This window comes from Daldinia childiae (genome assembly GCF_008694065.1).
Source record: "Daldinia childiae strain JS-1345 chromosome Unknown Scaffold10, whole genome shotgun sequence".
Lineage (NCBI taxonomy): Eukaryota > Fungi > Ascomycota > Sordariomycetes > Xylariales > Hypoxylaceae > Daldinia > Daldinia childiae.
Genome location: NW_022984651.1, coordinates 272,809 through 288,487, shown reverse-complemented (window position 1 = coordinate 288,487; position 15,679 = coordinate 272,809). Strand labels below are relative to the sequence as shown.

At 44.6% G+C, this 15,679-nt stretch overlaps 3 protein-coding genes across 3 annotated transcripts; all 3 read right to left on the bottom strand.

Moving 5' to 3' along the window:
* Window positions 1-1,605: 1,605 nt before the first annotated feature.
* Window positions 1,606-2,898, bottom strand: GL218_07815 (DNA-dependent metalloprotease WSS1; the record flags this gene model as incomplete). The annotated part of the gene is made up of 2 exons (XM_033584589.1): window positions 1,606-2,660; window positions 2,721-2,898. 2 exons carry the CDS (start codon window positions 2,896-2,898, stop codon window positions 1,606-1,608), a joined length of 1,233 nt encoding a protein of 410 aa, XP_033441178.1.
* Window positions 2,899-4,794: 1,896 nt separating this feature from the next.
* On the bottom strand, window positions 4,795-8,068 carry GL218_07814 (Serine/threonine-protein kinase KIN4; the record flags this gene model as incomplete). Its single annotated transcript, XM_033584588.1, has 4 exons — window positions 4,795-6,696; window positions 6,759-7,352; window positions 7,404-7,743; window positions 7,806-8,068. 4 exons carry the CDS (start codon window positions 8,066-8,068, stop codon window positions 4,795-4,797), a joined length of 3,099 nt encoding a protein of 1,032 aa, XP_033441177.1.
* Window positions 8,069-13,653: 5,585 nt separating this feature from the next.
* On the bottom strand, window positions 13,654-15,213 carry GL218_07813 (GPI-anchored wall transfer protein 1; the record flags this gene model as incomplete). The annotated part of the gene is made up of 2 exons (XM_033584587.1): window positions 13,654-15,039; window positions 15,109-15,213. The coding sequence occupies 2 exons, from the start codon at window positions 15,211-15,213 to the stop codon at window positions 13,654-13,656; spliced, it is 1,491 nt and encodes a 496-aa protein (XP_033441173.1).
* Between the last annotated feature and the right edge of the window lie 466 nt (window positions 15,214-15,679).

Sequence of the window (15,679 nt, the reverse complement as noted above, 5' to 3'; positions counted from 1 at the left end):
GAAATAACAGGGAATGCTCCTTCATTATTAGAGGTAGTTAACCTAGAACCTTCTAATTCGTAAGCTTCTGCCATATAAGAGCAACCTATATTTTTTTTAGACGGGGGTTACTGAATGCAATCTCGGTACCAAAAAATGTTCCATGTAGATAGATCTCGAGGTGTAAGGTATGTATGTAAGCTCTTTACTACCACATACATATCTACACCTAGTTCCATCAAAGCTTTTAAAACGCAACAGACCTAATTCATTATCAAATGTCAATCAATTAGGGGTTCTTGCCTTAGCTGATCAAATAGTTGACGATCATTACGCTAATTAGTAATCCGGAGTGGAATCCGGCCAGGGTCCTATGGCAAGGCACTATAAACACTAACTGTATATACATCTAGTACGATATCGAATACCAACTAATACATGCAATCGGGCAGTACATAATGTACCAAATGTATGTACATGCTGTATTTCGTATACCCGTTGCGTTTCGCACTGTGATTGGATAACTAATAAAGGTACCTACTTATGTGGTGATACACATCCAAGAGGTTAGCAGTCACCAATGATATGAACTTATATGGTTTAGGTAGGTATCTCCATTCTCTACAAGGGATATCGTCCAGTAGTCTCGAAGGAATTAAATCTCGGTAGCTTCGATATTAGCCACTTACCTAGGTATTACACAACAGCGCGGAGGTGGCTACTAATAACAGCAACACCTTGCTGTTACATCGAAATCGGCCATCATAGATTTCTATAGGGATCGTGCAGGGTTTAGAATTATTTTTTTAGTTAACTATTCGTTTTAAACTTACCTTGAGTACTTTGGTACTTAGCTTGGCGTACCTAGATCGATCAACAGTTGCAACGGCGGCCTACGCCACGCGGGACCCGACCCCAGAATGACGTCGTGGGATGATAAACTTCCGAGAAGTGCTTCACACCATTGAAGGTACCGATGGGCATGCGGCTGTTGGGGTCGTCCAGCCTTATATGGGATCAGCGGTTTGCCTTGTTCTGAAACATTATGTAAATATATAATAGTAAGCAAGGTAGTATTTACACCGCATCGTGTATCCGTCATCTTTCGAGCTGCCAGGTCATGTTGCGTCGTTGTGGCTTATAAGCTATAAGTACCTTGCTTAGGTAAATTCTATCAGATATCAATCAATAGTTACATACTTGACATTACCTAAAAGTCAAGTCAAGTGTAATGATATCATAGCTTCACATATCATAATCATAATCAATTACCGCAAGCGTAAAAGATTCTTCTCCACTTCTATATCCGGTCGAACTAACTAAATTAAGTTTATTAGATGAAGATGAATATTCTAAAATTCGTGATGGCTATAAATTAATTAACTCCATTCCATCGAGGCTGTGTAACATGTGAAAATACAATTAAGATTAATTAAGTTCGTGATGTCATTCATTAGAATTTAGAACAACTAGTTACATGTATTTCCTAAAGCAACATAATTAGACTAAACTAAACTAAGCTCTCCCTTATCATAGAGCAAACAAACATGTCTTTCAAAGCCAAATGGTATCAGAAATTCTACAGAGACAACAATCCCCTATCGGATGTTCTATCACAATTCTCTGTCACGATGTTTGCTTGATAGTTCCACACCGGTCGCAAGACCACCACTGCCGCTCTCTAACTCGCCCACAGAATAAGCATGTCCAGGTCGCCGATTTTGCAGGAATCGTAGAGTGGGACGACACCACAGCCGGTCTAGCGGTCGGTCTTGAACTCGAACCTGAACCTGGTCTAAAGGGTTGTGTATTCCGATTTCTTGGTGGCGAGGACTCGGTAAGGTCAATAACCGTTCGTTGTTGATTCGACAATCTTTGTGCGAGGTCCTGGGTAGTCTTCTCATCCCGTTCGGTACCACACGCATCGCAACACAAGAAACTAGCTTGGTTCTCAAGGGTACAAATATCACAAGTCCACGTAACTCTCCAAGCTCCTCTGTCCACGTTGCGATTAGCTTCGCGAGGAGGAGCTCTTGGTGCATCGGAAGCACCGCCATAAGTCCAAGTTTGTCTACTAGAACTAGGTGGAATGTAACTGTCGCCTTTTTGGACCCTTTCTTCCTTGTCCACAAACTCCCACAATGCTTGAGCTATCGCCGCCTCGTTTGCCGCATCTTCTTCAGCCTGCGTCCTGAAACCGTTTCTAGTAGCCGTGTCAGCGATCCTCCGAATATCATCTCGAGTCTGGTTGTCGTTCGCGCAGCCTTCGAGCGTATTACTACGACGATCGATCGCATCGACAATTACTCTTCTAATATCCTGCCCTGGTCGAGGGCCAACCCCACCCAGTATTTGTCCCGATCCAGCGTTGATAGTACGACGATTTTCAGCAGCTACTCGAGCCAGTCTACGAGCTTCCTCTGGAGGTATCCTTCTTCCGCCGAGTCGCTGTCCTGCCGATAAGAACCCCTCGCCGCTATATCCTTTCATCAGGAGCGCTTCGTGCTCATCCCGTAGCTGGTTCCATAGCGCATGGAATTTGGAGTTATGCGGGCCATGGTCATTATGTGCAAGCTCGTGAAGCATTGTATCAACCACTTGTTCGAGAGGGAGAAACTGGGTGCGATCGGTGGCATATCGAAGTCGAAGACAAACCTGTCGTCCACTATCTACATTTAAGCCTGCCAGTTACAATATTAGTATTTTAGGGATATAGCGGTAGTCTTGCTGCTTCAACTTACCGAGGAGGTTGTGTTCATCTGGGTAGAACTCGGCTAGTTCGCCAACCGTCCATTCCCTCGCTCTCATAAGAGGCTTCACCAAGGAAGCTACTTTCTTCAGAGTATGCAAGGCATCCTTCTCACGAGGAAACCCCCTTAAATGGGAATATGAGAAAATTAGAGGATCAATCTCGTTCATTTTGTATAATGAAGTTGATTGAAAATAGGTGAAAGAGTTAGAAAGATTGAAAAGAAAACTCGATATGATTTAGAAGATTAAAAAGTAAAAAAGTAAGAGGACTCAACAGCTCAACCATCTCCAAGGCTACAAGGCAAGGAGGCCATAACGTAAGCTATTTAAATAAACTTCTAGAAATCACGGTCTGTGTCGTTGCTGACGAAACGTGCGCGCCACTGAATCACTGAGCGCGAAGTTGAGATGCTGCCTGACAAAAGGTGAGTTGTTATTGCCCCGCAGTTATATATCATTACATGCATATCTAATGTATCATAAAGAATTTATGAGGGAAACAAAACTATTTTCATTACGAGTCTTTACATACACATAATGTACATATCAACGAATCAAGCAACAAAAATGAATGACACTTGCAAAAGAACAAGTCATCGTCAAGCCAAGATAGGATGACTACCTAAGGCTATTTAGTCAAGGTCATTTTATTGGTAGTCATATAGGCCACGTCAATGCAAAAATATAATATTAGAATTATCTGTGAACACGACTTTGTTGAGGCCCAAGAATAAGGTATTAATATAACTAGGTAGGTAGGTAGCTAGCTAAAACTCTTGTCCTAGATATAGATGTCTGAGCAACCTAGACAAACATAGAAAAACCACCGAGTTACTTTTAACTATGGTCATTTTCCTACCTGGTAAGTTTAACATTGAAAAGGGTAGGCGAGGGAAAGGAGAGAGACAGAGGCTGATAAATCAAGATCGTTATTATCTTTAAGGGGGATGCGCCTGGATGAGATATCTATTCATAATAGTAGCATATAATTGAGTAGCGGTTATACCACTAGCCTTAACAATCGCAATTTTCTAACTAAAAATTACCACTACAATAGAACCTCATCTGTGGAATGGGAACTGCCTATCTCTTTCCTCGTAGTATTAAAAAACAAGACCTCCGAAGAGATTAGAAACTTGGAAAAGCCTTCGCAATGAATATCTTAATCTATAAGGGAAATATATATCCGATACGCAAAGACGCCGAGACCGAGACCACGGACCGCATTATGATTACAAGTTACAAATTTATACAATTTATCCTCAGTGCTCAACTTACTCTTACTTTCCTCTTTTTCGATTTCCAATTATCTCGCGTTCACATCACACACACTCTTCCTCTACAGTATACCTCGAAGCATTGAAATCAAGCTTTATGTCACGTCACTTAGACACGCATCGCGCAATGTGCTAGACAGGAACCGTCTGATTCAGATGCTAATAGATGAAAAAGATACTCTGCAGCTTTGCTGCTGCGAGTGTACGAACGACTGCGAAGAAGCGCGCTCAACATAAAAACCGGGAGACCCCCCCCCCATCTACATACATAAGGTACGCACGCCGTCCAACTCCCAGCCCATGATTATGATTTGTGTGTAGTTGTGTATGCACGTATGCGTGTGTGTTTGCTTGCTTGCTTGCTCTTGCCGAGTAGAGAGGAGTGGGAATGTGTGGTATAGTAAGGCTCCGAATCGTCAAATATCAGTCCCTCGCGGTGTCATCTGTCTTCCAAATTTGTGAGGCTGGTTGCCAACTACACCTGAGGGGTCACTCGCAGGCTCCTCCTGTCTTTCCTAGCGGTCCGCGATCTATGTCATGTCTCGACGGATAGAATATTAAGATTGGTTTCTGAAAAAGGTAGCGTCTCTCGTATTACAAGGTTAGGTAGGTAACGTAGGATATAGGCATTGGCGAAAAACAAGGTATCATTAGCATTCCAAAGATTTCAGAAGCAATTTTGATGTCGTCTAGGCGCGCTAGCACACTTCCAAAGTCCTCTGTTCGAGTCGACAATAGACTTCTCTTAGTGACTAGGCGCATCCTATTTGAAAATGCCCAAAGACTCTTAAGGTTCGCCTCCTCGTGCTCGGCCCCGCCTCCTAAAGAAGTCCATCACTCTCTTCGCCGCGCCGCTACTGCCAGCATGGTCGTGAGGTCTTCCGTACTCCTCGCCGTCGTAGGCGTCCACAAATCTCCTATTCTTCTGCAAGACTCCTCTTCCACTTCCACGCGCACCCTGGCGCCCATCATATTGGTCGGAGTCGTAACCGACCTGGTAGGGGGAGGGATGCTGCGGCTTTCGCTGTGGTTGTTCAATTGACGATTCAGACTCTGAATTTAGGACCGCACCCTGCTGCAGATAGGAAGGAATTGCCGTAGGCCTTGTATTAGACGGGAATCGAGATTGAACAGGGCTAGCATTCGGGTCTCCTCGAACCGACTCTGACCGTGGTGATTGTAAAGGCTCATATGTTCCATCTCCGTATCGTTGTCCTGTGTTGGCGTAGCCGTGTTGTGGATCAGCATATTGGTTATATTCGTCGACCTCAGGAGGCTCTTGGATCGGTAGATCTTGCTGCGAAGCCTCAGGGGGCGGCGTCGAAGGTTCCTTGCTTAAGCCCATCGCCCTCATTAGGGAGAAACGGCGGTTCTGCGGTTTCTCGAGTGACGCTTGAGACCCCGAGATACTACCACTTCGCTTCCTACCGAGTCCTAAAGAAAATGATCTCCGAGAAGCACGGGATTCCATAGAAGTCCTCGAGTCGCCAGGCACCGCGTTAGACATACTGATCGGGGGATACTTTCTAGATGGTTTGTCCCCTTGATCCGGGCGCTTCTTACGACCTCCAAAGATCGATCCACTGCGACCGAAGATCTTACCTCCGATTTCGCCGATAGTGTTAGATCTACGGTGACCTTTGGCTTCGCCCTGCTGCTGTCCTTGAGTAAAGCCTGAAACCTGCGCGAATTTCGAAGGCACGCTGATGCTGGGTCGACCAAAATCCGAATCGGGCGCCTCTTGAGGGATCGGGTTCGAGATAACGTAGTTCTTGGAACCTTTAGGTTGTTGTATGCTTCCATGAACGTTAGTACCGGCAACGGCTGGGGGTAGTGGTTGACCGTACGATCCTCGTGTAGATGAGGCTAGTCTAGAGGCTGTCGATTGCATCGAGCCTCCAGTAGTAGGCCTCGTAGCCGATGTGCCAGCAGCAGCAGTGCTCATATAAGCATGATCGGACGTGGTACGGGGTATATTCGTTCTCGAGGGTGGCGCGTCTCGCCGGTGCGTGCTCGGCGGTTTTCGAGAGTTTTGAGACGGTGTAGCGTAGTCGTCCCTCGAGACTGGCGGATCTCTTGGTAGAGGTTTGTCGGTAGGTGAAGAATGTACCTCGACTGGACCTTGGCTGGAAGACCGAGCCCGAGTCTTTCCGCGCGGTGACGCATGGATATCCGACTGTTCACCTCCTCTTTGTGTCTGGGTTACAGGAGCCACATACTCCACTTGTACAGTTCGTCGCTTATTATCCTTCTGCTTGCCGTACGTTTGCTCTTCTGCGTCGGCTTTGCCCTGGTTACGCGCCGGATCACTTGGAGCTGCATTATTAGATGGTTTAGTTTTTGTCGCTTCTCTAACAGATGCGCTCCTTGCCAAATTTCCAGCATCCTCATCCTCAGTCGGTACAGTTGTGTTTTGAATCTCGCTGCTTGTAGTTGTACTACTGGTAATGAATTCAACAACGTGCGCATATTCACTCAGCCAACTATGCCGAGCCACCTCGAATAGGTCTGCGCGCTTTCGCGGGCTTGGAACAAGTATGCGGCGTAACAGGTCTCGCGCGTGAGGAGTAACATATTCCGGGAAGGTGAGCGGAGTATTTACGATGTACTTATAGAGAAGATTGATGTTATCACCCTCGGGATTGGCGGGATCGTCATCAAATGGTAAATATCCTGCGAGCATGGCATACTAAACATGGTAAGCAAATAAAGAGACACCAACAAGTCGCATGTGAAATAGCTTCAACTTACCAAGATAACTCCACAGCTCCATACGTCGACTTTCCGGCCCGTATAAAGCGAGTCGCTAACAACTAGTTCGGGTGCTGCGTAACAGGGACTTCCGCAACTTGTTTGCATCAGATCGCCTCTACGCGTTCCGTTCGGTTTTGTCTTATCTAGACCAATGCGCTTAACAAAATCACGGTCGGATAGATTCAACTCTTCATCTTCTGTCAGTTCATCCGCTGGGTCGAAAGTATTAGCAAACCCGAAGTCGGTAATGATAATATTACGGTTTCGGTCAAGAAGTAGATTCTCCAACTTCAAATCTCGATGAACGATTCCTTTCTTGTGAAGATATCCGACTCCCGATATAAGTTGGGCAAAGAGCCTCCGAGCAGGGCCATCCTTTAAAAATCTGTGGTTGAGGATGTAGTCGAAGAGCTCGCCACCAGAAGCGTACTCGAGGACTATTCCGATATGGCGCTCCGTCTCAGACATCTCATGTAATCTAACGATATTAGGATGCGAGATCCCACGTAAAATAGCCACTTCTCGATATATCTTCGCTAGCCGGGACGGGTTGTTTCCCACGCTATCTCGTCGTATAAGTTTAATAGCGACCTAAGAATATATATTAGTTTGTACTTTTCAAAGAATGAAAACTTAACTTACTTGAACGCCTCCATCTTGCTTCCAGCCGAGTTTCACTTTGCCAAATTCACCTTCTCCGATAACATTTCCTAAATAATAATCTCCAAATTTCGATCCCTTTTCGCGCTTAGAATGGTCATGGCGACTTCGACCGCCACGGCGGGTTTCTTCGGGTGTATCATTTGCGGCCACAACCGCTTGGCTATCCTCATCGGTAACTCGGCGTCCGGACTGGGCTTGGGCCTCGCTCAGGCGCTCTTGTTCCCTCTCAATGTCATCCTCGGGCTGAGACACGATGACACGATTAAGTACTTCACTAGCTTCCCGAGACGGTTGCTTCGAGGAAGCGTTCGTAGGAGATCTAACAGGCATCGTAGTCGTCACGGTCTGTCTGTGATCCCTATTGCTACTCGGTCTTTGAACAGGTTCTTGCATAAGATGTTGAGATGCCGCTTTTCGACTTCGAGAGTTTGGGTCGTCATATGTTGCTCGTGCCGGGTCCGACCGTCCGCTTGTGCCCGTTCCGCTGCCATCACCTGTTCGTCTTGGGGAGTTTGCAGCTCGCTCTTCAGCACGGGCCGCTCTTCGAGGGTTTGCTGCTGCAGATGATCCTTGTTGCGTAGATGATGTTCGCGGAGGAGCAACTGGGGGTTCGTTTCTTCGTCGATTCGAAGATGACCTTTCATACTCAACCGGAGTACCTGCTACGGGTACCGGCGAGGCCAGCGCAGATCTCGACGTCATCGGGGATGATTGTGCTTGGTCTTGATAGGTCGGGATTGGGCTCGTCGCGCTCGCGCTGTTTCCGCTCGGTCGTCGGGATGGGCGTCTTGAAGATGCAGGGGAGGCGTTCGCGTTTTCGCGGCTAGCATATCGACCGTCACGGCTAGGAGACTGACGGCTGGATGAGGCGGCAGCTGGAGACGGTGTATTTAGAGTAGATATAGCGGCGGGCTGATGAGCTGACTGCAATGCAGCAGAAGACATCTTCTACGCGACAACGCGTAGGCTAGTTGTCAGCTGCTGGGTTGCAGTCTTCAACGGATAATACCTAAAAGAAATTGAAAATAAGTAAACTGCAGTTCTCTTTTTTATTTCGGATGGATTTGAGTGTCGGTGAAGATATTGCTAATAAAGGGGGGAGGGGGAAGAAAAAGAGGCTATGGGGAAATATAGAAACACCTGCACGCGCTTGGAAATTTTTAGAAGAAAAAAAAAATCCAGAGGGCTGCTGGTTTCGTTTGATCCTCCAATGAGCCAGTTCAGATTGACATTGTGCGTTACAGTGAGGTGCTATCTCGTTTGAATAACGTTCCGCGTGGATAAAGCAGCTGATCGGCGATTCGGGTTTCCCTTACCAGTTTCTTATTAAACAAGCAGGTCAGGTTGTAAAGCTGCAGTGCTATAGAGGGTATCGGGCCAACGTTGTGTAGGATGGCACGATTTAAGTGTGTCGTAAGGTAATCTCAGCTGAGATATAGCTTGTGAGCCTTGTCAATGCTACTATTATTCGCTCGAATGCTAGGTAGGTATTGTATTGGTTGTTGTAATTCTTTTGTTCTGTCCTTGTACCGACCAATTTAAAGAGGAGGCTTAGATGCACATGCAGGATGCGGGTTTGCAGCTTTGAGCACCAGTAATCTTCAGCTTCTTTTCTCCCTTTTTTCGAGTACTCGATGTTACTAGGGAGGGTTAATAATTGCGCGACGTCCTAGTCCTAGGTACTCTAAGTATCGGTATTGTTGATATTTAACCAGAGGTAAATAAAAGATGAATTGGCGCTATCTTCTGATAGAATTTCTTCCAAAGAAATTTAGTTTCAAGCTCGGTTATTCTTGAAAAATGAACAGCTGGATCTAGATCCGATAAAATCGAGGCTGGAACTAAAACAGATGTACGGGTGTTTCGCTTTGATGTATCAATTCGACAATGGTAGGTTTTAATTAAAGTAGAGGTTGGTCCTCGCAATCCACAGAGGTAAAGTAGGCGAAGTTAAGCCTGAGGTATTATCTTCGCCGGCGCTGAACCGAGTTTAATCGCTAGGCCTTCTTGTCAATTGAGTTGTAGGACTTGTTGGCTAATGCACCGCCTAACGGAAATGGGTGAACGCGTACGATTTAGGGGGGTTTGAACAACCGGGAGGACAAGAAAATGAAATAAAATAAAATAATAAAAATAATAAAAAAAGGATTAGACAGCAATGAAAATTGGGGGTAGGTTTAAAGGAGAGAAAGGTTGCAGAGCTTGAGGTGCGCTTATTCAATACACCGTCTCCTAATTGCTTTGCATTCGTTTAGAATTGCGCGATGAATTTGAAAAGCCTCGCCTGGATAAAGGCAGGCCAAATTGACGACGTGATGGGCGACGTGAAAGAGGGAGGAGAAGCAAACCAACCTTGGCCACAACTAAACCATAACTTTTTCAAGAGAGATGAACATCAAATTGGGGGCTTGCTAGGGACTTGCTGGGGACCACAAGTAGGGATGTCCTTGACAACCCTTGAGAGGGAAATTAGAAGATGGTCGGATGGAGACGCCAACAAGGGGGGGGGAAGAAGAGAGGGTCCTGTCACACAGGACGGTACCGTACCATACATACATAGCGGGTATCCATAGAGGTATGTTAGGTACATTAGGTACATATTACCTCAGGTACTGCATAGCACTGCATAGCACTAATTATTGCGCTAACTGGTCCTAACTGGGGGAACGCGTTCTGTTTTTGGGCGTGTTTCTACCCGGCCAAGGAAACAACCTGCTCTATTAGGATGGTAAGCTAGTCCCGAAATGGTGCCAAGTGGGTGAGTTACCAATGCAATACGGGAACGTGGTGGTACAAACATATAGGGGACTAACCATATCAGGCAACGAACACGACGGGGTAGATAAGTCGATTAAACCATAAACCACCTTTGGAAGTCTCTAATGCCTAAGTGACAACTAAATGTAATGACGATAATTCACCATTTTCATGCAGGTACAATACAGTTTACAATTATGGGACCTTACAGTAGTGTACCTATCCAGGGCTGCCAGGTATATATCTTATCATGTAACGAGCAGAACGAGCCATTAGTTACGGCTACATTCACCGAAATACTAAGGCAAGCCAGTAATTTTAAAGAGACTTTATCTTAGACATCCGATATATGAACAGCAAGTTGTTAAGAAGTAGTATATTAGTAATGCTAGTTAACTAGTAGGTATTTATTGTACATGTTCTTCATCGATGCTATACAGATGTTGTACATTAATATAACTAACTAACTACCGTATACATGGAACTATCGCTTCTTCAAGTTTCGACTTTTTGAAATTTGGTACGCATCTCACCTAATGCACGTAAAAGGATCGTGAAGATTAATACATGGTTGATCTCCATTATGTAAGTAACAGCGCATAGAAATAACTCCCTAACCAACATACGGAATCATGCAAAACATAGCGCTTCAAGACAAAGAAAGTGGCTTACCCTCGAATTTGTTTATCGATTCCATGTCCAACATTGAACAACATCTTCCGAATCCCGGCTAAGAGAGCTAGAAACGTATGTACATATGTACATAGAAACGTAGAAACGTAGAAACGTAGAAACGTAGAAACGCGACGGGCAATCTGAAACGACAAGGATATCAGGGGTCTAAAATAAGAAAAATAGCTCCATTCCTGTACCTTAAAGCTGTAAAAAGCTGTAAAGCTGTAAGCTATCGTTTCTTTCATCCTACCCAACCTCGAAAGACAAAGGTTGCTAGGTCATCACATCATATAATACAAAATACACCCTTCTACTTAACTTCTTCTTATCTTCTTTGTCCTTAGCTTTTAACCGCAAGGCTGAACTTTGTATGCCAATTGTTGTATTTGGTAGTAGCGCTTCGTACTAATTTCGGACCAGTATCAGTTATTATGCATTGCGATAATGTTTTCTGCTTAATATTCTCTTTACAGTTAGATGCGTATTATCTAGCTTGTTGATACTTGCAACATGGTCGCGATTATGGCTAGCTTTGGTTTGAACAACTCATTGTTTGTTGTGGTCGTGAATATCGCGACCATAATAAACGAGACTTCTCGACAATCGTACGCTCCGGAGCCGAAATAGATACCTCTTTTAATCTAGCCCCAGTAAGGCTGAGACGTTAATCCAATGGTAAGAAAGGCAATATCATCAAATACCTATGTAGTAACCATATTTTCTAATTCCCATATATCATATCCAAATAAATACGTACAAAAGTTCTTCCCCCTCTAGCTCTCAACTACGGCAGATGACAGGCTCCACTCCGCTAACAGGCTGAGAAGATCAGATCTTCTTGCATTAACATCGGAGATGACCTTTCATGGATATGAGCAGGGGTTAGAGGAATAATTGAGAGTTTATTAACTTTCAGAACATGGTCTACCAGGCGGTTAGCCGAGAAAAGGGTCGGTTGGTCCGGGTCTCAATAAGCTCGGACTTCGCCCACGAAGATCGTCGTCATCGGCCCAGACTCATTCGACTCTACCGTTGTTCAATACATACGGCCAGTGAAGCCATTCCAATATTTAGGTACCGAGGCGGTCCCCTAATGCATGAGACAATTCTAGGAGCACAAAGCCTTGGTGCTTCGTGCCACCACAAAGCAGAACAGCCCAACTTAGAAACTTGGTTTCGAATTGAAATGGTCAAAAGAAATTTCGTCCTGATAATTACAAATTTCGACCAATGAAAAAAAGAGAAAACTAAAAAACAAAAAAAAAACACATTCCTGCAAACGTCGATCTTCAGTACTTAATTAAGTCTCAATATATACGTGCATATTCCGGAAAACTCAACCGAACCGATATGGTATAACCCGGAATTGAGGTTTCGGGTTCCATCGAATGAAGGTCAAGTCGAGGGCAAACTATTAACTACCTCCATATATTTAACCTAGCATGTACATAGCGAAATTCAGGAACCCGTTTCTTCAAACCCTTAATAGCGGGAGCGTTTAAAATATAAATTGGTGGGGAATACTTGACCTAAATGTGTCTATATGTAAGCTACCTTACGATCGTGGATCACTTCGGGGGTCAATCTATGTAATATAGGTTTGTACATAATAAAATATAGATAGGTAACCTAGATATTATCATTGCTATACCCAAGCGTGACGATCACCCGTGATCCGACCTTGTCTTTGCTTCTTCCCAATTGCCACTAACTAATTGGACAATCAACGTGTAGCAGAACCGGTGGGACTATGCAGATAATAATCTGAGGGTGGAAGCGAATTCGTTGCGAAGACTACCTACATGTAAGGTAAGCCACCGGTTTGTAACACCACTAACACTACGCTGTGGCCTATTAGAAACTCGCCATCGTAAACGGATGGATTACCTACCCAAGATGTAAAGTAATTCGTCTAACAAATGATTAGGGAGAACCACATTATTATCACTTAGAAAGTATCATAATTGAGAAGTGTGATTACATCGACTTGATAACGTTACTAGGTGATATCAATTGTGCCCAAAATGACACACGGCCTGCTTCGATAGGCGCCTAACCTAGATATATCCTATCATCTTATTTAAGCATTATATCTGAAAGCCAAGCTACTAGGTTAGTATCTAACATAGGTAGGTATATACCCGCATCGCCTTAGTAATTCAAATTCAAGTTCAAGTCGAACAAATAAGGTAGACATATACACAAGAGACTCAAATAGCAATAAATCTATAACTCCAAACATGTATAAAATTACTCAACTAATATCAATCTAACTAGTTACTACATCAAGGATTCTCCACGAACCAAGACAGACAGAGATGAGATGAGAGAACCTTAACTTAACTAGCAAAGACTTGCTCTTTATCTTTACGCCCATACAGAAGTCTATACACCCCACGAAGCTTTTGGAAGGCGAGAAGGTACAGCAGCACCACCCGACTGAGTGACATTTTATTCCGAGTCTTTAAAGCTTTCATGAGATCGAGACGGGGTGTGTGTGTGTATGAGGAGACATCTACGTACGGTAGCTGAGCGTTGAACCCGGGGTCTTTTAATATGACATGGGCAGATACCCCCTTAACAACAAGTCTCTTATCGGGACGAAATGACCTCTTTGTGGTTCTTTCATCTACCGAATGAGAACTGGAATTGTTTGGCTTTATACCCCTTTATAAACATTCAAGTATCTGTTACCGCACAAAAAATTAACACAATGGCATGGAAACTATGTTGTCCCAGGTAATCGGGATGATGTCAGTGGATAGCAAAGTTCAGAATCTCGGTCTAATATCTATACTCATAGCTTAATAGAGATATTCCAAGCATCTAACGTAACCGCAAGTGCCGTAAGAACCGCGGCATATCCTACCAATATGCCCATAGTGACAGTCGGTCCGACATCCAAAGTAGGTACCGTCATGTTTACTAGTCCTGTGAGTAGATTTGCGACCAAGAAGATTGCTAGCCCATTCCTATTAAATGCTCGTAACACCCTACTCGTAGCTGTCTCGTATGCCTCCTGTTCTGTCTTCGTGTCCGTAGCATTATAGAACGACGGAAAGAATACGCTCTCTATAACGCAACAGGCTAGTAACTGGGACGAGTTAAATGCAGCAATCCATAGGACATAAGGCAAGTTAGCCAATCGCCGAGACACATCTAACCCTGCGCCATAACTGTAGTTCGTCGTAAAGAAGTAAAGAAGGGCCCAGATAGATGTCCACACGGTCATAGTTAGGACCAGAGTAGTCCGCTGGGTGCTGCTACTGGTTCCGCTGCGCGGGTTGATACTCCTGGGCAGTACGTACATACCGGTATCCTGGCCTGCTAAGAAGATAGCAAGGTATCCAAAGAAGCTACATATACCTTCTTTATTCATAGAGATGATATCCGTCCGTGGTGCGATAAGGATAAATGCTTTCAGACTTGTGGTCTCTAGCACAGCCTGATAAATAACACCTAGTAGAATAGCAAGGGCCGCATAGGACGGAATTATCTTTAACGCCGACTGAAAAAGCGCGACGAACGGAGGAAGAAAGCCTAAGGTGAAGAAGAAATTCCAGTGCACGCCGTACTCGGTTACGTGCTCGGCATAGTCGAGACCTTTGACGCTTATAAGGCGAATGACGCCGAGAACTAGTAAAGGCAATGAATGCCTCATCGCGTATAGTAGCCTCTGGAGCACCGGTGTCGTCCTACCCTCTGCTCTCTCCTTAAGAACCGGACGCGCGGCAACGACACCCGCCGAGAAGACAAAGGAGCCTACGCCCACGTCCATCAACGAGGTGCCCCACGTCTCAACCTTTGCGAACCTTCGGGGGAATATCCTGAAATCTACTGCTAAAATCGCTAAGCAGGTAGTAATCATCATAACTCCACGGTAGGTCGTAAGGAACGGCTTGGTAGACAGGACGCTCAATGCGCCCGGCGACTTCTGAGCTTGCGCATTGGGAGGGAGTTTAGGCTTCTTTCTCGACACGGCAGGGTTCGAGGGCAGGGCGTAGACGAATATGGCGGGGACGAGGATTAGGCCGGAGAGAAGCAATGGCTTGTCCGCGTAGAGTGTTATCGCAAGTAGAATAGCCACTACGTTTAGGAGGAAATCGATTACAAAGCTCAGGGGCTTGTACGGCTTGAAGAAAGACTGGCGAGATTGTAGAATGGACCATAGGACAAAGGCGATCTAATTAGAAAGCTTAGGTTAGCTATAGGGCTTCTCGGTGACGAATTTCATTGTTATTTGTATACGTACAGGTCCTATCGCAGTTACATAGTTTATTTCAGAGACTGAGCCACCTGATAGGCCGGACACGAAGTCCTCTTTCATCTGCTTATAGCTGGTCGCATTGGAACTCATCTTGTCTGTCTCTCGAGTAAATTACGGTAATATATAGAGTTTAATAAATTTTATTAAGGAGTGCTATCGAGAGTTGAATAGCATCGTGGCGATATAAAAAATAGATTGTGGTCTTTTGAACAGATGTCAACTCGAAATGTGTTATGTTGTTCTTTACAATAGGAAGGTTAGGTTAGGTAGCTTCAAGGTTGAGAGTTCGATTAAGTAGAGTGGGTCATTAGCTGTTTGTGCTATGAGATCACAACTCTACCTCTTTAGCTCGGCGGCTCTGCAGCTAAGCTTTATGCTTATGAGGTAATTAATTACCTATAAGTTGAATATTATTTAAACCATGTACTTGTATTGTGTATATATGCATATCTGCGTATATGAAATACATATATTCCTTTCAACTCCCACATCGTCGACAAATCAACAGATCAACAACATTTGATCGATCTATTATAAACACCTTTGCCAAAAAATA